Consider the following 22786-nt stretch of genomic DNA (forward strand, 5'->3'; position numbering starts at 1 on the left):
AGGAAATTGAAGCTATAGTTATAAACTATAAAAAAAAAAAAAAAAAAAAAAAAAAAAAAAAAAAAAAGAACTCTACTGAGATAGTGCATTTATGCACAAAGAGAGTTTGTAGCTTGAGGTCTTATAGCTAGTAAATGGTAGGCCTAAGAACACAGCAAAAGGCCAATGGTAGAATAGCCTATAAATGCTACTCTAGAACCCTTTGAAAACAGTCACTGAGAACCGAGCCTAGGAAATAAAGTGAGCAGTTGGGCCGAATAATACCACCTCTATATTCCTTTAAAAATCTATGCATTTGCAGGCTCCTGTATGTTTGTGTGGAGGCTGGAGGACACCCTCAGGTATCAGCCTCTGGAATGTCTGCCATCTACCTACTTTGAGTTAGGCTAGACTGGCCAGTGAACTCCAGTTGTCCTATCTGTTTCTCCAGCGCTGAGGTTACAAATGTCTGCCACCACACTTGACATGATGATTGCATGCAGACAGAACTCGGGTCATTATGCTTGTGTGACAAGCACTTAGCAACTGAACTGTCTCCAAACCAGTTTTTGTTTTCTGAGACAGGGTCTCATATGTAGCCCAGGCTTTCTTAGAAACAACTGTGTAGTCCAGTCTGGCTTCTGGTCCACAGTGAGTTGCCTGGTTCGGCCTCTGCCTGGCATCAAAGGTGAGTTACTGTGCCCTGCTCAACAGGCTTCGTTCTAAAGAGAAGAACAAGCAAGTAAGGAGGGGACTGGAATTTTCAGTTGTTTTCAAAAAAATTTTTTTTGAATTATATTTTGTCTTAATAGCTTGGTTTTTAAGTTTATTTCCAACTAAGAATTCCAAAAGTGAGAAAATCACTGGAGGTAGTGGCACTCAAGCTGGTGTCTCGGGAAAATACTCCTTCAGAAGCGTGAACGATGACGAGTTGCATCACAATTAAGACTGCTTTCTTAGCCGGGCATGGTAGCACATACCTTTACTTTAGTCCTAACACTTGGGAGGCAGAGACAGGTGGATTTCTGAGTTCAAGGCCAGCCTGGTCTACAAAGTGAGTTCCAGGACAGCCAGAACTACACAGAGAAACCCTGCCTCGAAAAAAACAAAAACAAAACCAAAAAAAACCCCCCAAAAACAAAAGACATCTTTCTTTTATCTTATTCCTTAAATTGACAAAAGCAAGAAGGCAGTGTGGCTTGAAAATCTCACTTAATCCAACAGTTTCCTTTTTCTCATCCACTTTGGCTTTTGTGTTTAGTTTTGTGTTTTGTTTTGGTTTGGTTTGGTTTTTGTTTTTCAAGACAGGGTTTCTCTGTTCAGCCCTGGTTATCCTGGAACTCTGTAGACCAGGCTGGCTTCAAGCTCAGAGATGCCCTGCCTCTGTCTCCCGAGTGCTGAGATTAAACGTGTGCTTCTCATGCACAATATAAATCCAGGGTGAATGAAATCAGACTTCTTTTTTCGATTTTCTATTCCAAGTGGTTTATTTTCTCTGAACTCTAGGGAGGAGATCCACAGCCAACTTTCTTGGCTTTCTCAGCTTGATTCCTTGGGGAGTGTTTCCCTAGAAACGAGGAACTTTTCTTAGGCCATGTGTCTCTGGAACGCCATCCTCATTAGTGAGCCTCAGATGCATAGGTAATACTGGATAAAGGAAACACTGACACTGTAGTGTGGCTTGGGTGATGATGGATAAGGGGAGCCCTTGTACTGTTCACAGTAGTATGTAGCATTACAGGAATCCAAAAATTATGTAAATCTTATTTTTGAGATCCTTGTATCTTGTGGGTTCTGTGTATCTCACGAGTTGAAATGAATTTAAACAAGTGTGGGAAAGCCTTCGCCAACTCTCTGTTCTTTGAAGGAGGGCTGTTTGTAGCTGCGGCTTGTATCTTGGTATTGAAGTCACTTGTCAAAAATATTTGGCTGTTCTGACCGAGAGGTTTGTTTAGATTCACAGACACAGTGATAAGGATCAGAAACCGGCACAATGATGTCATTCCCACCATGGCCCAGGGTGTGACTGAATACAAGGAGAGCTTCGGGGTGGATCCTGTCACCAGCCAAAATGTTCAGTACTTTTTGGATCGATTCTACATGAGTCGAATCTCAATTAGAATGCTACTCAACCAGCACTGTAAGTGTCCCGACGTTGAAAGAAGTAGCTAATTGATATGTGTAGCGAGTGCTCTTAAGTTTATCTAGAAAGTGTCTCTTTGGAGTGAACGTTACTGCTCTTGAAAGAAGGCAGAATCCCCTCTTTACGCTTAAGGAAAATATCCTTTCTCCTGTTTGGTACTCTTTAGATCTGGAAAGGGGTGCTAGGCAAATATGTTTACTTGGTTTGGTTCTTTGCTTTTGATAGCTTTATTGTTCGGTGGAAAAGGAAGTCCATCTCATCGAAAACATATTGGAAGCATAAATCCAAACTGCGATGTAGTGGAGGTCATTAAAGGTAGGTGCAGCTGTCATTTGTAGCAGGATGCGGAGTCAGAGCTGAGTGTGGTTCCTTCCCGTATCATGTATCATGAGAGAAACATGTTAGGAGCAAGTGCTAGGTTTGGAAATCACTCCATGACATTAATTACACAGGATGTAAGGTGAGCGTCTTCCCAGTAGAATTCTCTGTTAGTTAAGTTTTGTATGTTAGTCCGTGTATTTATCTGTTTTGCTTTGAAAGTTCAAAAATTTCCCCATCCTCCCTAAAAAAGAGCCATTGAGATGGCTCAGTGTATGAAGACTTAAAACCTAAATCTGATCCCTAGAAGTCACCGAGTGGGAAGGAGAGAGCCGTTGAAAGTTGTCCCTGTGGTCTCCATGCACATCCTCATGTGCACATACCCACAGTATGCACGTAGACAGTAAATAAATACAGTAAAATATTCAGGTTCTGAGTCTTTTCTTTCTAGTTCCTAATTCAAAGAGTGAAAGTCTGTAAGTTTAATTTGCGTCTTTTCAAGTATGTTTGTTTTTGTTTTTTTTCAGACAGGATTTTCTCTGTGTAGCCTTGGCTCTAGATCAGGCTGGCCTTAAACTCGCAGAGATCCACCCACCTCTGCCTCCTGAGTGCTTGGATTAAAGATGTGTGCTTCCACCGATTGGCTCTTTTCAAGCATTATTCCTTGGTATAACACGCACATCTATGTTTAAGTTGTTTTATAGTTTTTGTTATTTTTAAATTTTTTAAAACATGTTAAGTGTATAGGTGTTTTGCCTACATTTATGTCTGTACATCATTTGCATGCCTGGTGCTCTCGGAAACTAGAAGAAGGGGTGGGATCTTCTAGAACTAAAATTACAGATGGTTGTGAGCCACCATGTGGATACTGAGACTTGAACCCAGGTCCTCTGCAGAAGCAGCCTGGGCTGGGTTTTATTGCGTTTCCTTGAGGCAGTGTTTTTCCGTGTGCTTCTGATTGTCCTGGAAGCTGCTGTGTAGACCACCTGCCTGTGTCCTGAGTGCTGGTTTTAAAAGCATGAACTACCATGCTCAGCTAGCAGCCAGCTAGCATCTTTTAGAAGATGGAGAGCTCCACACATTTTGCTACAGACTCATAGCCCGCTGGACCTAGCCCACATTTTTGAGTGGCTTGTTAGAATGTAACAGAGTGCTAGCCCCCTATCCTCTTGGAATGTTCACTTAGGTTGTCCTCATTTTCCCTTCCTGTTACTCACAGTGTCCTAGTGAACGTGTGTAGATACGTAGTGATTTTTGCTAGTAGAAGGCAAGAATCGTAGAATTGCCAGGCTTGGTGGTACACATCCTTGATCTAGCACTCAAGAGGTAGAGGCATGAGAGTTCAGGACCAGCTAGAGAATTCCAGATCAGACCAGCTGTGGCTACATAGTAAGACTGTTACAACAACAACAACAACAACAACAGCAACAACAATAACAAATCCTAGCATTAAAAACATTTTTAGGCGTTTAAATTTTCAATGCTTCCAAAAAGGAAAAAAAAATGTAGACTTTGGGAACCCTGACCATCTTTCTGAGATGTCTCAAAGACAAATATATATGCAAATATATATTTAATGCATATAATAATATCTTTAGCTTGCTGTTTCTTTTCCTTTGTTTATGGCATGTTTCTCCATGCTGACATTTTTAAGTTTCTGTGGCCCTTTCTGTCATCATTCTGTTATGGCTCAGACCTTCCCTCACTAAGATTGTTGAGGTATATTTTCTCCTGCAGAGAGCTGCAAGTTTTCGTTTGTTGGTACTGTTGGCCTCTTGTTGGGCAAGACAGAAGTACGTTTCTTTAATGCTTCTTTGTTCTGTTTGCTTCACACTAGATGGCTATGAGAACGCTAGGCGGCTTTGTGATTTGTATTATGTTAACTCTCCTGAACTAGAACTTGAAGAACTAAATGGTAAGCCAGCCTGGGGGTGCCAGTCCTAAGTAATGGGTGTTCTGACGGCCAAGGAGTGAGCTGAGATTTGCTTGAATAGTAAAGGGCTCTTCCATCTACTCCATCACTAAGTGTGAAGGCAGCAGAGTCATGTGTACAGCGCACAGCCACACTTATACAGAGTTTAGTTTGGTTCCTTAGTAGAATGTTTTCCTGTTTTGTTTTGGTTCTCTTTATTTTTTTTTTTAACTGATAATTTTAATTCTTTGCTATTTTCTTCAGAGACAGAAGAAAACACTAAGATTTTTTTTTTTTTTTTTTTTTTTTTTTTTGTATACAGCTCATAGCAAAAGTTTATCCTTTTTCTACTTCCTGAATTCTAAGTTAGTTTTTATTGTTGAAGGCAGAAGGCTGGGCATGTGCAAGACAGAGGAGGCGTTCACCTGTCAGAGAGGCTCTGATGGTCTCCTCCCTGCCTTCTGGATAAAGGGTACAGAGTTTTGGATAAAGACTGATAATGGTCATTTGACAAGGAAAACCTCTCCCAGGTTAAGATAATCCTTTGAGAAGGTGATGGAAAAAAAATATGTTTTCATAGGCTTAAGCTAAGCCACATTCTGAACCTCTGAATCTGAGCAGTGGGTACTTACCTAGTCGGGGTAGCGTGGCCTGTGTTTTCTTCTGATGGTACCACCCAGTCAGTAAGAGTCCAACGTCACAGGTGAGAGTTTAGGACACTGCTGTATGGGCAGCCAATTAATGTCTCCAAGTGGGAGCATTTCAGAGGACAGTTTAGTTTACTGCTTGAATTACAGTCCAGTCATGTATTGGTCGAAGGACTTTGAAAGTATGGCATCTTACCGCTTTGTTCTCCCAGAAATCTGTGTTATACATACCTTGGGAAATGATGCTAGCTTTTTTTCCTCTTCTTTTTATTTTTTTCTTTTATTTTTTTAAAAAATCCAGTGCTATATCCATAGAAATGTCTGAAATAAAATAGACAGTGTTCTACCCAGGTGAAACATTTTTTTTTTTTCTAAGATGTCCATCTTGGGAAGTACAATCCTACCTGAAGATGGAATTCTTTTAAGATTTGCTGTCCTAGAGGAGCATGGGAGGATGGGTGGCTAGCCTCTTACACCAGAGTCTGAGGAGTAGCATCTTGTCCCTGTCATCTGCGAGTGTGAGTACAGGGTTCAGACTCTGAGACATTGAAGAAGTGGGGTGCAAGCACGCCCATAGCACCTCCCCCATCGCTAATGTTTGTTCCACGTCACTCCACAGGGTTATTCTTATGAATGCTTTGAGCACATCTCTCTGTACTTTCATATGTTTCTCTTCTGCTTTGTAGCGAAATCACCAGGACAGACAATACAAGTGGTTTATGTACCATCCCATCTCTATCACATGGTGTTTGAACTGTTCAAGGTTTGTAAAATAGTATTGTGTAACATTTACTAGTCCTTTCCTGAGCATAGGAATCTGCTCTGAAAGCCATATTCCTTTGAACTTCTGTTCAATGATGATATGCCATGTTGTGTGAGTATTATGCCACTGTGCTGGAAGTGAGCTTTTTGTCTATCCAGATGGGGTGCCTCCATACAGACCGGGGAGCCAGAAAGACCTGGCATTGAATAAAGACTCTTTTGTTTATTATTATGTAGCCTTGGGCAAATGACTCAACCGCTCTGAACCTCAGTCCTCTTTGAAGCTAGGGTAATACTCTCTTGGGAAATGTGTGAAGACTGGAAAAGTCGTATTAAGTGGCCATTATAATAGAGCATGCTACAGGTGCTTAGTAAGTTTATATTCATTTTTTCATGAACCGAAATACGTACAATTGTATTTACCAATTTTCTACCCCTGAGCCAGTCTCCCTTACATGCCTTTGTTTTTGTTTTTCTCTTAAGAAGTTGTTGATACTGGACTTAGAGAACTATTTACTTTTTAGAACATATTTGGGAAACTCAGTAAAAAGCATGCTGGGTGTGTTGAGAGTCGCCCTCCCTGCCACTGGGGAGGGCGATGCTTGCTAGTCGAGACAGAGTGGTTAATAAGTGTGGAGGGTCTCCCAGTTGAAAATGACTGTTCTAGATCAGCAGTCTGGGCCGCTGTCGCCTGCTTAGCCTCTCAGGCCCCAGCCAGCAGCAGAGCAGCAGAGCAGAGAGCTGGCTTCTGTGGGCTAGTGCACAGTAACAGTAGGCCGGCCAGCTGTATGGCACGCCCTGTAAGCCTTTGAAGTGGAGGCATGAAGGATGTAAGCACGATGGGCCACCCTGAGCTGCATAGCAAGACCTGGGCTCAAAACCCAAAAGGAAAAGAAAATACAGAACAACATACTAAAACGCAGGAAACTAAGACAGTAAAGGTGGAAGTAACCGCTTTGCTTTGCCCCTATGTTAATCTTTAAGTAGCTAAAAAGCAGTTGGCCCCTAACGTGTTTGAACTTTTTTTTCCCTTTGAAATTTCATTCAGGTAAAGATTCTACCCTGTAATACTTAAAACTTTACGTAAGCTGTGACATATTTATCTAATGCCCGTGACAGTGGCTTTGGTCTGGAACCAGAGGAAACAAGTGTCGTCTCCTCTCCTCAGGTCTGCTCGGTCCTTAGTGGCCAGGGGTCGCTCTTCATTCCACATCCAGTCCCAGCTTCCTCTGGCTTTATCATTTCTACTTCAGTGTCATAGGTCTTGTCACTAGCCTATGCTTAGGCAGTGCAGGCCTCGTACCTTTTAGAAGCTAGTCAAATCATTTTATGTATAAATACTTTTAATTTCAAACCAATGAGAAAGGAAACTTAAAATTCATGTAATGTATATATATTTCAAAATTATAAGTAGTTGTTTTTAAAAAATTATACTTTAATATAATCCTAATATATTTCAGAATGCAATGAGAGCGACCATGGAGCACCACGCGGACAAAGGCGTTTATCCCCCGATTCAAGTTCACGTCACCCTGGGTGAGGAGGACTTGACTGTGAAGGTAATCTCTATAGAAGGAATGGATGTGTAGGCATGTAAAAATGATATAATATGTCTAATGTGTGTAATGTATAATTTATTCTCAAGGGAAAGGATTTCAGTCAACTAGATAATAAGCACTTTGCCTTGTTTACCTGGCAAATTATAGAATTATCTCTTGAGTCTGTTTCTATTCTGGTCCTTAATCCAGATGATTTGGGTTGAAGGAACACTGGAGGCAGACTTTGATCAGTGAAAATCTTAAGTATTTGGGCACATTCGGTATGATGGAGAATGTTAATCTTACTGCAGTTTCAGCCCCTTGTTCTGCCTGCTCTGTTCTGTTTTCAGCAGGGCCTCTTAGGAGTGCAGGCGATTGGAGGTATGACATACTTGTGGGAACTGAGGGTCCGTGAGGAGCTCAGGGTCACACGGAGAGTAAAAGCTGCAGACCCTCAGACCCACTGCTGCTTCTTCCCGCATACCCGCTGTGATAGCGCAGTGTGCTTAGAGTATATGTGCTTCTTTGTAAGTAATCAGGTATAGAATATAGAATATACATGTAGAATATACATATAGAGTATACATATAGAATATACAACTCAGCTGTTCTTTCTAGCCATGGATGTGTGCTGCCCACTGCTTGTCTTTGCTGGTCTGTACTTATTGAACTTCTGAGGGGTGTTCTGGTGTGAAGATTTTACACACACGGGGTCTCCGAGATGGTTGCTAGAGGCATTAGCTCTCTCGAATGTAGCAGCGGTCACTTGTCCCTTCCCTGCCCAGCCCCAAGCACTAGCCCTCCTTCTCTTCTCCATCTTGGTTTCATACATGGAATTAATTGTAGGCTGCAAATAATCTCCGAGTTCTGTAGGCACCTGGTGCTCCTGTCTCTGGTCAGTTTCAGTGAGTTTTAATGTCTGATAAGTTCTTGGTCCCCCCCCCCCCAATAAGGTTTGAATACATGTGCCTTTATAGTTTAATTCAGTCTGATAATTGTACAGGGTGGCACCCTTTCTGTTGTCAGGAATAAATCATTCTTAGTGCTTGCTATGGGGTGGTGCCAGACAGGTCTTGTTTATGTCTACCCAGGTGCCATTCACCCGCCATCCTTAAAATAGTCTCTCAGGGCAAGGCACAGACTGAAAAGCCATTGTTTTCCACAACATGGAGTAACTTAGGGTAGGGTGTAGCCTGTTCTCAGTCAGGTAGGGTTGAGAGCTGGGGCTTTCTGGGTGGGAGCATAGCTCTTAGAGTTTAGCCTTCCAGATTCCCAGGGCTGAGCTTGTCTCTTCGCTTACCCTGTGATTTTCTTTAGTTTGTCCATGTCCTTGCAGCCCTCAAAGTCATCCATGGGTCTGGAGAGATGGCTTAGAGGTTAAGAGCACTGGCTGCTTGTTTTAGTTTGGGTTTTATTGCTATGAAAAGACACTATGACCAGGGCAACTCTTATAAAAACAATTATTTAATCGGAGCTGGCTTACAGTTCAGAGGGTTAGTCCATTATCATCATGTTGGCAAGCACGACAGCATGCAGGCTGACTTACTTGATGATGGGTGAGCCAAGAGTTCTACATCCAAAGGCACCCAGGAGGAGGAGCTCTTCCACACAAATGGAGCTGGAGCAGAGGACTTAAAAGGCAGCTTACACAGTGACACACTTCCTCCAACAGGGCCACACCTCCTCCAACAAGGCCACACCTCCTAATAGTGGCAGTTCTCATGGGTCAAACATATTCAAACCATCACACTGTTCTTCCAGAGGACCAGGGTTCAATTCCCAGCACCCACATGGCAGCTCACAACTGTCTGTATAACTCCAGTTCCAGGGGATCTGACACCCCCCACAGACATGCAGACAAAACACCAGTTAACATAAAATAAAAATTAAAAAAAAATTTTTTTTTTAAAAAAGTATTCCACTACTTCTGATTGTTTCAGACTTAATAGTGGTAGGGTGATGCGGAACTCAAACTCAGCAGACGCAAGCCTTGTGAGTGGCTATCAGTGCCTGCTACTGTCTGTCACTGGCGGGGGCTGGGAGCAAGACTGAGATGGGAATGAGCCCAAACCACACAGAGTACTGTTGGGTACTTTTGTGAACAGGTACCTCTCAGTGGGTTCATTTTCAGGGGTTCTGACAAAGTTTTTGTCTTTTTCTTGGTGCTATGTTGGATGAATGAGCGAGGAGGAGTCTGTTCTTGGCCCCCCTGGCAGGTGACATTCAGGTTGTCCTTCTGCAGTTGCCCTTCCTTTCTTCTTCCTCTGTATCATTGGTTTTAGCTGTCTGTTTTTGTTTTGTTTGTTTTTGTTTTTTAACTGAAGTTCTCAGATCTTTTTCTGGTTTGTGTTCTGGAATTCACTGTGATGTTACTGTGAACCTTTCCTTTCCCTGGGACCTCTGGACTCATTTGTCTTATTTTCTTCTCCTGTTCTCCCTGGGAAAAGCAGCTTGAAGGAGAAGGGATTTGTTTTGGCTCATAGTTAAAGGGAACAGAGCATCGTGCTGGGGAAGGAACTCCAGGCAGCTAGCTGCCTTGTGTCCATAGTCAGGAAATAGCCGTGATCCTGGGGTTCAGGTAGCCCAAGACCAAGGGACGTTAGCAGCCACTTTTAGCGTGGACTTTGCACCTCAGTTATCCTAATCAAGATAATCCCTCATAGGATTTGCCAGAAGTAAGCTAATCTAGATGATTGCCACAGTGTAACTAGAAGTAACCTACTAGGTAATCCCACCCATGGAATGACTGCATGTAACATATATTGATAGCTCCCCCAGGCAGGCCCAGAGACTGTCTTCTAGGTGACTCTAGACCTATTAGGTTGATAGTATTAACCCAATATCCCAGTTTCCTTGGGAATGAGTTCCTGCTGCTAGCAGTATAGGTTGGAGGGGGTCAAAGTCAGGTCAGTAAGCTTGACAGCAACCACCTTTATCCACTGAGCCATCTCACTGGCCCTTTCTTTGACTGTAGACTCTCAGCTCTTCTATTGAATTTTGATTTATGTGGACCTTAATTATGTATGCATGTGTGAGAGGAGAGAGAAAGACACACACACACACACACACACACAGAGAGAGAGAGAGAGAGAGAGAGAGAGAGAGAGAGAGATCCTCGTGAGGAACAGAATATACAAGCATTAATTGTAACCCTGGAGCAGTAGTGTAAGGATGAGATCTGGCGAGCCAACTGCAGAGATGGCTCAGAGTTTCCTAGGCAGCCTTGTTTTTAAGATTTTTTTTTTTAAAGAGTTACTTATTTTTATTTATATGAGTACACTGTAGCTGACTTCAGGCACACACCAGAAAAGTGTATTGGATTCCATTACAAATGCTTGTGAGCCACCATGTGGTTGCTGGGAATTGAACTCAGGACCTCTGGAAGAGCAGTCAGTGCTCTTAACCACTGAGCCATCTCTCCAGCCCTGTTTTTTAAGTTTTTGAAGAATTTTTTTCTTTTGGTTTTTAGAGACAGGGTTTCTCTTTACAGCCCTGGCTGTCCTGGAACTCAGTTTGTAGACCAGGCTGGCCTTGAACTCAGAAATCTGCCTGCCTCTGCCTCCTGAGTGCTGGGATTAAAGGCATGCGCCGCCACGCCCGGCAAGAATTTTTAAAAATTATTTCTTATAATAGTCTGTTCTGGTTTTCTCATTTGTCACTTTGAAGGTAGTAATTATAATTATTTATTTGAAATTACAGTTTATTTATTTCCCATTTTCCTCTTTTCCCTTTACTGTCTACTTTGGATTTCTGTTTTCTTTTTTAAATTGGCTATTCAAATGAGTGAAGCACAAATAAATATATAGCAATTGGACACATTTGCTGTAGGGGTTGTATGAAGTATGCAAACTTAGGTCATTTTCAGGTTGTATATTTTATGCTCATGGGTATTTTCTTTGCATGCATATTTATGTACCATGTGTGTGCCTGATACACACAGAGTTCAGAAGAGGGTGCTGGATCCCCTGGAACTGGAATGGTGGATAGTTGTGACCCACCATGTGGGTGCTGGGAACCAAGCCTAGGTTTTCTGCAAGAGCAGCAAGTCTTCTGAACCGTGAAGCCTTCAACCAGCTTCATTTAACAACAACACAACGGTCAGGAAAGGTTCCTTGCCTCTGGGCCTGGATTCACATGCATTGGCTCAGGGACTCAGTGCTGGGAGAATAGGGAGACTGGGGTCAGACAGGGGCTGTGGATGGTGGCGGCAGCTCTTGGCTAGCTGTTTTGAGCGGTGATCTGTGCACTGAAGGTGAGCAGGCACTCTCCTTCCCAGCCTTCCTTGTGACAGCACTTAACTCTTTCAGGACCTTTCCTTGACTCTTTCAGGACCTTTCCTTGGCACAGGCTCAGGTTCACATTTGCCTCAGTCTCTTGTTTCATTTTCACTCTCTCTCAGTGTAGTTGCCTGAGAGTACATACTAATATACACCTCTCATCACCCCTCTCTCCCCATCCCTGAAGGGCTCGGAGCTTTTGGTAATCTCTTAAACAGTCTTAGAAAGTGCCCTGAGTACTTTAATATAATCCACTACATCCATTATCATGTTAACTACAAAGCAAAGGTTATTCATCAGGTCTAGCCATGACCCCTGACCTAATTTGCCTGACAACCTCTAGTGACATGCCACCTCTTATAGCACCATGTTTTCTTCAGACTGCCAGGAATCACCTTTTGCTCTGCACATGCCACATAGTTGTAGGGCTAGAAAGCTAGTCTGTTGCCAGAAGGTTAAGTAAAGAAAACTAGGAAATGTTTATTCAAAACTTCCTTTTAATGCTGCATGCATGCCGTGTGTGTGTGTGTGTGTGTGTGTGTGTGTGTGTGTGTGTGTGTAGGTATGCTCATTTGGAGGTCTGAGGACAACTTTGGGTGTCAGTCTTTGACTTATACCTTGTTTGAGACAGGATCTCTTTGTTTTTGCTACTGGGCAAGCCAAGCCCGCTGGCCTGCAGTCCTGCCTCTGCCTCCATCTTGCCCCAGAAGCTCTGGGATTGGTAGTAGTAGTAGTTCTCTCCTTTTAGACTTATTTTATGTGCGTGACTGTTGTGCCTGCACGTATATCTGTATACTACATGCATGCCTGGTGCACATGGATGTAAGAAGAGGGTAGGTATCAGATCCTCTGAAATTTGAGTGTGAATGGTTGTGAAGCCACCATGTGGGTGCTGAGAACTGAACCTGGGTCCTCTGCAAGAGCAGCAGGTGCTCTTAACCTCTGAGCCAGCTCTTTAGCACCCCTCCCTCCTTTATCCCAGAGTCTGTTGTGACATACCCCTCAGGGTTCTTAGGGCACCCGCTCTGTCTGTCTGTCTGTCTGTCTGTCTGTCTGTCTGTCTGTCTGTCTACCTATCTATTTGGTTTATTGAGACAGGGTTTCTCTGTGTAGCCCTGGCTGTCCTGGAACACACTCTGTAGACCAGGCTGGCCTCAAACTCAGAAATCCACCTGTCTCTGCCTCCCAAGTGTTGGGATTAAAGGTACCGCTCTCTGGCGTAACCCGCACTTCCTACTGGGGAAGTATAACCAAACATTGAATTAGCCCCTGGAACTACTCACCCCAGAGCTTTTTAGTTATTGCACTAAAATAAATCATTTCGCAGGCCTTTGTATTCACAGCCAAGAGCAGTTTTAAGCATAACTCTAAACACAGGTTCTTTATAAAGTCCTTACATACCTGGATACTGTAATTACTTAGTTTTAGCTGTATGAGAGGCAGAGCTTCAAATGATATCTCAAGGCAACCTTTTTAGAATCACAGTAGGGTCTGAGTGTAGCTCCTAGAGTGTGGGAGGGATTTGGTTTAGTTCCTCTTACACCATAGAAAACGAAAGTAGCTATATAATTCTTAGTATGTTGCGTGTGTGTGTGTGCGTGTGTGTCTGTATGTGTGTGTGTATAATCATCTTAAATAATAAATGAAAACTCAACAATAAGCCATTTATGTTATAACTTATATATATATATATTATTTATTGTATGTGTATGCTAAAGTCAAATTAATGACATGGACTTAGGTCTTGTGACAGAAGAAGTATCTATAATAAATTAGAATAGAAGTTAGCAAAGTTGACTGTGTTAATTATAAAGGAAAACAGTAAAAATAATGGGTAAGTATTACTAATTCAATCTACTGTGTGGTTACTTGTGACTTGAAAAATAACAGAATAGGAAAAATGTGTGTCCTTTAACTCACTAGAAGGTTGTCTGGAATTCTGTGTTGCAAAGTTGCATTTGTTTGTTGTGTCTGCGTGTGTCCAACACAGGCGTGGGGGTCAGAGGTGGAGCTGGTTGACGCTCATCCCTCCATGTGCACCTCTGGGATCCATCCGGTCTTAGGCTCAGTGGCAGGTACCTTTACCATTGGGCCATCTCACGGCCCTTAGTTTTGTTTTATTGAGACAGGTATTACATTATAGCACAAGCTAGTCTCTAATTATGGCAATCCTCCTGCCTCGGCCTTTTGTATGCTGAGATTGTAGGTGTGTAGCACCACACCGAATTCCTTAAAACGAGAGATCTGTATGGGTCTATGGGTTACACAGGGGTGCAGTGCCCAGGGAGGCCAGAAGTAGGTGTTGGATCCCTTGGAACTGAGGTTATTGATGGTCTTGAGCCACCAAGTAGGAGCTTGGAACCAAACCCAGACCTCTGGAAGAGCAGTCAATGTTTTTAACTGCAAAGCCATCTCTCCAGCCCATTTCACACTTCTGTTTTATATTTACAAAGTTAGAATTGTGAGTGTTTCTAACTTGTCCTTTATTGTCTATTTTTTTGTAGATCTCTCTCTTGCTAAAACCCGAGTGTTCTACATAACATTTTAAATGGCTACATAGTATTCTGTTTTAGAATGCACTTTGTGTCGTCCCCATGTGGGCTACTCTTTGATTTTTCTTAAAACCATGACGGATATTCTCATGTGTACTTTGCCTACTTTAGTTTTTTTTAGGATAAACTTAGGAGGTGGTACTGTTGTGTAGAGTGTCCCTTTTTTATTTATTTTATCCTGGTTATCATATTGTCCACCAGGAAGGATTAACTCTGTGTTGGCTACACTATTGAGGGGAGTTTTAAAATTTGCAGCTTGTATTTCCAAAAGCAGCCTTCTCCTCAAAGTAGTTAAGTCATGATTCTGTAATGTGTGGGACCGGGTCACAGTTTGGTCTTTCTCCTCTTAGATGAGTGACCGGGGAGGCGGTGTTCCACTGAGGAAGATCGACAGACTCTTCAACTACATGTACTCAACCGCACCCCGGCCTCGTGTTGAAACGTCCCGTGCGGTGCCCCTGGTAGGTGACAGAGATGGGCTGTGGTGTCCGTCAGCTACCATCAGAATGTGATTTCCCCAAAACCAGTTAAGCCGACTTCACAGGCGCTCACAAGGAAGGAAAATGCTTCCAAACTTTTTTTTTTTTTTTTTTTTAAGTATAGAATAGAGTTTATTCAGGACATGGGGAGGGGAGTTAAGAGGGTAGTAGAGGCAGAGAAAGGTGGAGAGAAGGAGAGCAGAGAAGTAGAGGCTGACCATGACCACTTGGAGAGAGGGGGGAAGGGACTGGGGAGGGAAGGGGAACAAGGGGGCAAGAGGCAAGAGCGTAAGAGAGCACTTCAAAACTTGAGAGACAAATACTTCCGCCTGAATTTAAAGAGCCCTGGGGTTAATTTTTAATTGAAACAGGCACAAGACAGATCATAGTTTGAGGTTTTTCTGGTACTCTTGGTCTCAACATCACAGCAGTCTTTTCTGTGGCAAGCCATATGTACCAGTCTGTTTCAATACGAAGACTATGTATGGATTGTTCTAGTCATTGGTCACTACTGACTTGACATGAGTTTTCTCTCAAGTATTTGTATTTAGAAAGACCTCGTTGGTAGATACAACTGAAAGTCTGCTTTCTCTTTATTTTTGTTCTTCAGCTCACCTGCTGTTGCCTCCAGTGCCCTGAGATTAAAGGCATTGCCACAGTGCCTAGTTTCTAGGTTTTTATATTTTTAAAAATTGTACTCATTTATGTATGTATGTATTTATTTATTTAGTCTGTAAGTGTATGAGTGTTTCGGTTGCAACTCAGCCCTAGGGCATGGAGAAAGTTGGAGATTGGGTAGTTGATTTGAAGAGCCACCTAGAAACACTGGAATATATAATAGTTAGTACTAGTGTGATGGCTCTGTGGGAAAATGCTTGCCTTCTAACGCTGGCAGCATCATTTGATCTCCAGATTCCATGGTGGCAGGACAGAGCCAACTCTTGGAAGTGGTCCTCCCCTCCATGTATAGAATATTATAAGCACATATCTACACTCATAAACACACAAATAATAATATAGAAAATAATCAATGGGGGAAAAGCCAGAGCCTATGCATGTTATTAGTGAGTGACTCTTCTGTTGGCATAAACACTAATAGCATGCTGAGAGGAATACCACAGAAGCATGGCTTACTGATGGGAGCCATTTTTACCTTTCCCCAAGTGTCTGCAGTTTACTCAGGTAAAGAAGGACCAGACACTGGAGACAGGTTGAAGACACAGAAGTCTTGTGTTGAAGGAAGTCAGGGAAGGAGATTGGGTCCACCAGACAGGAGAGCAGGCGGCAGAGACCTGCTCTTGTCTTGGAAGCTCTTTCTAGAAGCTTGGCTTTTCATCTCTCAGGTGGGGGAGGGGCGTGCTGGAATGCTTTGAAGGCTCTGGAGCAAGGAAGAGATCTGTCAGTGAGAATAAGAAAGTGAACTGTCACTGATTATTTCCAGGTTCAGAACAAAGGCTGGAAATCCATGGTGTGAAGCCCAGAGATTCCTATCCATTGTTCGTAAAGCTGCAACAAGACATTTTCTAGTCTTGCTCGTAAATGAAACCGTGTGCTTTATATGAAATTGCTGAAAGCTCTATTGGGGGAATTCTGGAGCAGGACAGCAAAGAAAAGCAATATGCCTTCTTCAGACTCCCACAGATCATTTTAGAGACAGAATAAAAGGCTTTAGGTCCGCAATTGTTGAGCTAATGGGCTGAGCTAAACTCCAGCTTAATCCTTCTGCGTGATTGCGTTTTACGGGCTCTGTCAGCTGCACAGGCTGATGGCTGTGCAGTACTCCATGGCATTATCTTAGTTAGAAAAGTGTTTCGGTGTGTGGGACTCTGAACAGAACTGTTTTCTCATCGAACAGGCTGGGTTTGGTTACGGATTGCCCATATCACGCCTCTATGCACAGTACTTCCAGGGAGACCTAAAGCTGTATTCCTTAGAGGGCTACGGGACGGATGCCGTTATCTACATTAAGGTAACAACCAAGGATTCTTGATTTAATTGTACTTAAAGTGTTCTTATTTGTACATGTATGTGTGTGAGTTTATGTGTACCATATGTATCCAAGAGCCCTCAGAGGCCACAACTGGGTATGAGATCCCTGGAACTGGAGTTACAGACAGTTGTGAGGTACTGTGTAGGTGCTGGGAACTGAGCTATAGGTTCCCTATAGGAGCAGTCAATACTTTGGGCCATTAAGCCATCTCTTCAGCCTGCTAACCCAACTTCTTTTAATGATAAGAACAGCCAGGGCTATACAGAGAAACCCTGTCTCGAAAAACCAAAAAGAAAAAAAAAAGAAAAGAAGAGAAAAGATATGAATGAAAAACTGGAATGGGATTTTAGTAAACCTCATGCTACTAATAAATGTAGAGATATTTATATGGGAATGAAGCTACTTTGATAGTTGAGGGCAGTGGGAAAGAAGTAGAGAATCCTGAATGTACAAGAAAGACCCTGGGTTCATTCCAGTACTGTAAAAAAGAAGTAAGTTTAGTTTTTTTTTAAATTATTTATTATTTGTTATCATATATAAGTACACTGTAATTGACTTCAGATACACCAGAAGAGGGCATCAGATCTCATTACAGATGGTTGTGAGCCACCATGTGGTTGCTGGGATTTGAACTCAGGACCTTCGGAAGAGCAGTCAGTGCTCTTACCTGCTGAGCCATCTCACCAGGTTAGTTTTAATGTGAAACATGACCAGTCACCAAGCTGCTCTTTTTTAAAAAAAGTGTTTGTTGTTTATTTAGTGTGTGTATATTCATGGGCACACACGTACCTGAGGTCAGAGACAACTTTCCAGAATCAGTTCTCTCCTTTCCTCATGTGGGTCTGGAGATTAGATTCAGATCATTAGGCTTGAAGGCAAGCATCTTTACCCACTGAGCCACACAACAAGTCAATGTAATGACTAACGAACTGGTTACGCATTTGCTGCCTCCAGTTTCTTGCTCTGGCCACTAGATGGAGCCTATTTTATAGACTATGCTTGAAAAAAGTTGGCCTGAAAAGAATAAATTCTTTATAGCCGTGTTATTTCCCCTCACATGTCATTGTGAGGAACTTAAATATGACCATATCAGTGTGATGATTTTAACACTAATATAGCATCTTGGTCTGTATTTAGACTGCTCTGAGCGTGGAGGTGCTAAGTTTTTCTATTTGGGAAAAACCAGAACTCAAGCAATATGATGGAGTCATCACACCCGTCCCATTACAGACCTTATTCAGCATCACCAAGAGGGAATTTCTAGTTACATCCTGTCAGCATCATCTTGAGGAATACCAGGGACCTGTGGTCAAAGTTCTGACAATTCCTGCTGTGAAGACAGTAACAGAAAGCATAGTTTATCACTGTCTTCCATTATTTACAGGAAGCTGTAGAGCAGGGAATGGATGGTTGTGTGGGGAACAGAAATCCATGGTTAAGGACCGAAACTGCCCTTAGTGCAGGAGAAAACACAACACTGCTTATCGATACAGTGCTGGCTTTACAAGAAGCACCCCGTGTTCAGCTTCCAGCCTGGGTGCCAGGGTGTGAAAACAAACTTGTTTGGGCCTCAAACAAAAGGACCAAGCACTGTTCATGGAAAAACCTCTCAAGATGTTTAGACCGAGCTCTGTGTTTACTGATGCCAATACTGGTGTGTTCAGTTTTTAATTTTTATAGAAGATTGTTTTATGTGTACAAGTGTTATGCTTACATGTGAGTCTCTGTACTGCATGTCTGCCTGATGTGTGTGGAAGTAGGAATAGGGCATAAGGTTTTCTGGCTCGACGTCACAGGTAGTGGTGAGCCAACATGTGGGTGCCAGGAACCAAACCCAGGTCCTGTGCAACAAGTGCTCTTAACCACCGAGCCATCTCAGTTGCTGCATAGTAATGTTTTTATAATACATTACTATATAGTGAAAAGGATTGGCTTTCTTCTCAATAAATCTGTGTATGAATAGGCTGATTTTTTTTTTTTTTAATGCTCTTACACTTAACCATTTTTTTTATAGTAGCTGACTGACTCCTGACTGGGCTTTGCAAAAGATATCTGTTCTACTTGGGTAGACATTTCCAAGCTGGCTAGTCGATACCTGAAGCATCAAACCCAACTACTGTGTTATCAGTGCCCCAGCTGTCGTAAATAACACGTTCCTAACGTATCCACCCTGAAGATGGTGTGTGGTTAGTAACTAGGGATAAGATGCCAGTAGAACCCTGTTTACTTTGTGGTCAGTGTTTGCCACTGTATATTATCTCAGATAGTGAACGCTCAGAAGTATATGACTTCTTTTCAACCCCAGGCTCTGTCGACCGAATCCGTCGAGAGACTCCCTGTGTATAATAAAGCTGCCTGGAAGCATTACAAAGCCAACCACGAGGCTGATGACTGGTGTGTGCCCAGCAGCGAGCCGAAAGACATGACCACATTCCGAAGCTCTTAAATGCACACGGACACCTGGCACATCCACATGTGGTTTCTGCTAAATTTGGATGACATGTATTTGGAACCACACTGTACCAAATATGTCACGTGTGATCTTCACAATTAGTGTTTGCTAAAGCTCCTGAAGGATCAGTTATACCAACTGTATTCTGATATGTTTGGTTGATTGGGTGTGGTTTTTGAACCCACATAAGTTTGGTCAACCTCCCTTGGTATGATATGGAGTGCAAAGTTCCTGGTTTCTGTAGAAGCTGAGTATTTCTTTCAAGTTTTCACTTATGTCTGCTAGAAGCATCTGAAGGATGTGGAATAGCTAGTTATCGGCCTCTCTGCTTTTGGAGTTTTGCCATCTGTGAGTGGTGACACCTAATCAGATGGTCTTCTTATCTTCCACGAAGAACAACACAGTGGTCCATTAGAACCCACACAAATTGTATGAGTGCTGAAATTAATTGATCATGGCATCGTTGTATTGCAGTGGATTGTAATGACTGGTTCCCCATGGAGCTAAGTCCAGAGCACGATTATCAAGTTTACAGTCAACACAAGGGATTTTCTTTAAAAACAAAGTCTCACTGTGTAGCCCCAGCTGGCCTTGAGCTTACGATGCCCTTGGTGTCCTGAGCGCTGTGATGAGAAGGGTGTGTCACCACATCTGGCTTATAAGAGAAGTGTTATTCCCCAAACAAGCCAAATGGCAGCAGAGAATAAACTCTGAAGCACCAAGTGGCCCAGGCCGAGCTGACTGACTGTTGAGATGATCTGATGGAACTTTTGATGAGCATGAGATTCTCTGGGTCCAACCCAGGTATCCAGAGGCTGTAGGCCAGGGACGAGGTGAGACTCATGGCTGGCTGGCTGGAACTATATTTGGGAGTGAGTTGTGACTACTGCTGTTGCCAGAGTGACAGACTAGATTGGGAAGCTTGGGTGATCCATTTTCAGGTCGGGTTGCTACACATTAGGGGACATAATCTGAATCTAAAGCATTAGCAGGGAGACCAGGGTGGCAGCGAGAGGTCAGGTGACCAAAGGCTCAGCCACCTTGGTTTTCAGTGGTGACTAAGGACATGTAATTTTCTAAAACATCCAGATTTTTTTTTTTTAAATCAAAGAAAAGCCAGCTTATATTGATTCCAGAATTCATTTGCAGCTGTGTGATGATTTAAAGTGCAACAAATGCTTTGAAGTATTGCTGTTACTTGTGTTAAAATGCAAACCTATGGAGCGGGTAATGCCACCTGGGTTCTCTCAGTGACCCAAAGTCACACAGAATTGGAGCCACAGTCTGAGCTGTCTCTGCTGATCACTATCCACTTTCTGGGATATTCTTTTTTTTTTTTTTTTTTTTTTTTTTGGTATTTTTCGAGACAGGGTTTCTCTGTGTATCCCTGGCTGTCCNGGAACNCNCTTTGTAGACCAGGCTGGCCTCGAACTCAGAAATCCGCCTGCCTCTGCCTCCCAAGTGCTGGGATTAAAGGCATGCGCCACCACTGCTCAGCTGTCTGGGATATTCTCAACATCCTCTGTTAGGTGATGGGGAAGTACTTGCCTAGAGGGATTTGAGGGTTTGAGTTAAAACATGTCACTTTTGACAAGATCTATCCAGTCTTCATTCTGTGTCCCACAAATACATACATATGTAGTACAAAAGCCAAATCATGTGACATGGCACAAAATAGAATTTTGGTGCCAGTGATAGGAACATGTAGCTTGAGCATGCTCCAGGGTGGTCAGCCCAGATCCTTATGTGAGAGGTGAGGGGCCTGTTGGCCCAGGGCTTTTTAGCGAATACTACCAAATGTTGGAAAATATACACCTTATACCTGCTGTTTCTAATTGAGGACTTTGTAAGAAATAATAGACTCTGCTCCTGAGTGACATTTATTCAGTGTATTGCACTTACTAGCTTTAAATTACATTTTACTGCAATGATGAAATATTTTGGAATCTTTTGTACAACTGTCAATAAATGTACTATTTTTACTTGTGAAATACTTTGCCCTCTCCAAGGAATTAAAAAATTATCCCCCTCTCTGCCTAAGAGCTAAGAAATGTTTTCAGACAAGAAGTAAAATTATTTTACTTTAGATTCTTTTTAAGGTGTAGCACCTTTTTGCTCTGTTGTAATGGTAATGGATGGAAACTGAGTGTGACAAAGCTCTGGGGGACGCTTTCCAGAGTTGCTTTTAAAGACACCTGGAAGGTTTGTAGATTCTTAAGGTGAGCCATTTTGTCTGCCAGCGTTAGTTTTATGTGGTATAGGTATGGAAATAGATTTGATGGTTGGGGAATGGACAGCAAGTGATTTTTATAACCTGGGCAGTTACTGAGTGCCGGTGTATTGTAGGAAAGGATTGTAAGAATATTTCGTTGAGCAGTGGTGGCACACACCTTTAATCTCAGCACATGGGAAGCAGAGGGCAGGTGGATTTCTGAGGCCAGCCTGGTCTACAGAGTGAGTTCCAGGACAGCCAGGGCTATACAGAGAAACCCTGTCTCGACACTGTAATTCCAAATGCTGGCTGGTTCTGATGCCTTTACACTTAATAATGGTCAGTGTCTTACACTGTGAGATTTCTACACGAAGACATAGACGCAGAATTCTACCATAGTGTGGGGCATTTTCGTGGTGACTGTAAACTGAAAAGATGGATCAGCTTTTTTAAAAAATTAATTTGAGCCACTTAAGGATCTTAGAAATATACTCGTGTCCTTTAGGCAGCAGTCTGTTTCATCATTAAGGCTCAATATCTGTACAGGTTCAAGGAATTGTAACTAGTTGCCAGCACACTGGCTCAGCGGGTAAAAGCATGGCCGTCAAGCCTCGGTTAGGGTTGGAGATCTTTCCTCAGCACGCATGGTGGAATTAGAGAAAGAGCCAACCACCCCGTGAGTTGTCTGTGGTTCTCCACATGTGCACTGTGCACATGGCGCATCCCGTACACACACCACACTAACTGTAGCCAGGTGTCTTGCACTCTCTACCATCTCCTTGCAGTGTTTGAGGTGGCTTCCTCTGTAGATAGCCTAGTGGGGGAGAGCAGGTAGAGTGTGTGTGGCATGAGTTACCCTAGATTTTCCTTTTCTGCTATACTGCCAGTGATTGACATGTGCTGGAGAACAACTGGTGGATAATTTTGAAGAGCTGTATAAGTAAATCAAGTCACTTTTCCACAGTAGAAATAACAGTAGGGAAGGGCTTAGTGTAACCGGCACTGCCTTCTACTCAATACCGGTGGGATCTCCTTTAGTCAAGGCAGAGTAAGTCCTATTGCTCGTTGATGGCATGGGTCCACCACACCTGCCTTTCACTGTTACAGCGGCATGGCATGGCGGCACACACCTGTAAGTAGATCTCTGAGCTTGAGCCAGCCTGGTCAACATAGGGAGTTTCAGGTTAGCCAAGACTACATGTATGGACTCTGTGTGCTGTATTTTTTGTTTTGTTTTGTTTTTAAATTAATGAGGCCCAAGACAACTACAGAGGGGGAAAGAGTTGTATGGTTCTGTGAAACTCAGTGAATGGCTAATTAGAGAGGGACCGCAGCCAGCAAACTTAGAGCTCTAAGGTTTACAAGGGAATACAAAGCTTGAAAAGAGAGGTAGCCAGAATTAGGTTTGGTTGTTTTTACTGAAGGAACTTCTCATTATATCCGATTAACTTGTGGTCTCAATACTATTAATTTTCTCTCAGTCAAACCCAAGACATTTAAAAAAAAATAGAATTAATGCTTTGTG

General features: G+C 42.8%; 1 protein-coding gene across 1 annotated transcript in view; it reads left to right on the plus strand.

Moving 5' to 3' along the window:
* Nucleotides 1-20405, plus strand: part of Pdk1 (pyruvate dehydrogenase kinase 1) — a 28756-nt gene extending 8351 nt beyond the window's left edge. Inside the window, exons 4-11 of the mRNA XM_021193458.2 lie at nucleotides 1935-2119; nucleotides 2348-2437; nucleotides 4278-4355; nucleotides 5686-5762; nucleotides 7222-7320; nucleotides 14479-14589; nucleotides 16463-16576; nucleotides 18903-20405. Of these exons, the coding sequence (XP_021049117.1) occupies nucleotides 1935-2119; nucleotides 2348-2437; nucleotides 4278-4355; nucleotides 5686-5762; nucleotides 7222-7320; nucleotides 14479-14589; nucleotides 16463-16576; nucleotides 18903-19043 (895 nt within the window). The 3' untranslated portion in view covers nucleotides 19044-20405. The remainder of the gene's footprint in view (nucleotides 1-1934; nucleotides 2120-2347; nucleotides 2438-4277; nucleotides 4356-5685; nucleotides 5763-7221; nucleotides 7321-14478; nucleotides 14590-16462; nucleotides 16577-18902) is intronic.
* The last annotated feature ends 2381 nt before the right edge of the window (nucleotides 20406-22786 follow it).

This window comes from Mus pahari, chromosome 3 (genome assembly GCF_900095145.1).
Source record: "Mus pahari chromosome 3, PAHARI_EIJ_v1.1, whole genome shotgun sequence".
NCBI lineage: Eukaryota > Metazoa > Chordata > Mammalia > Rodentia > Muridae > Mus > Mus pahari.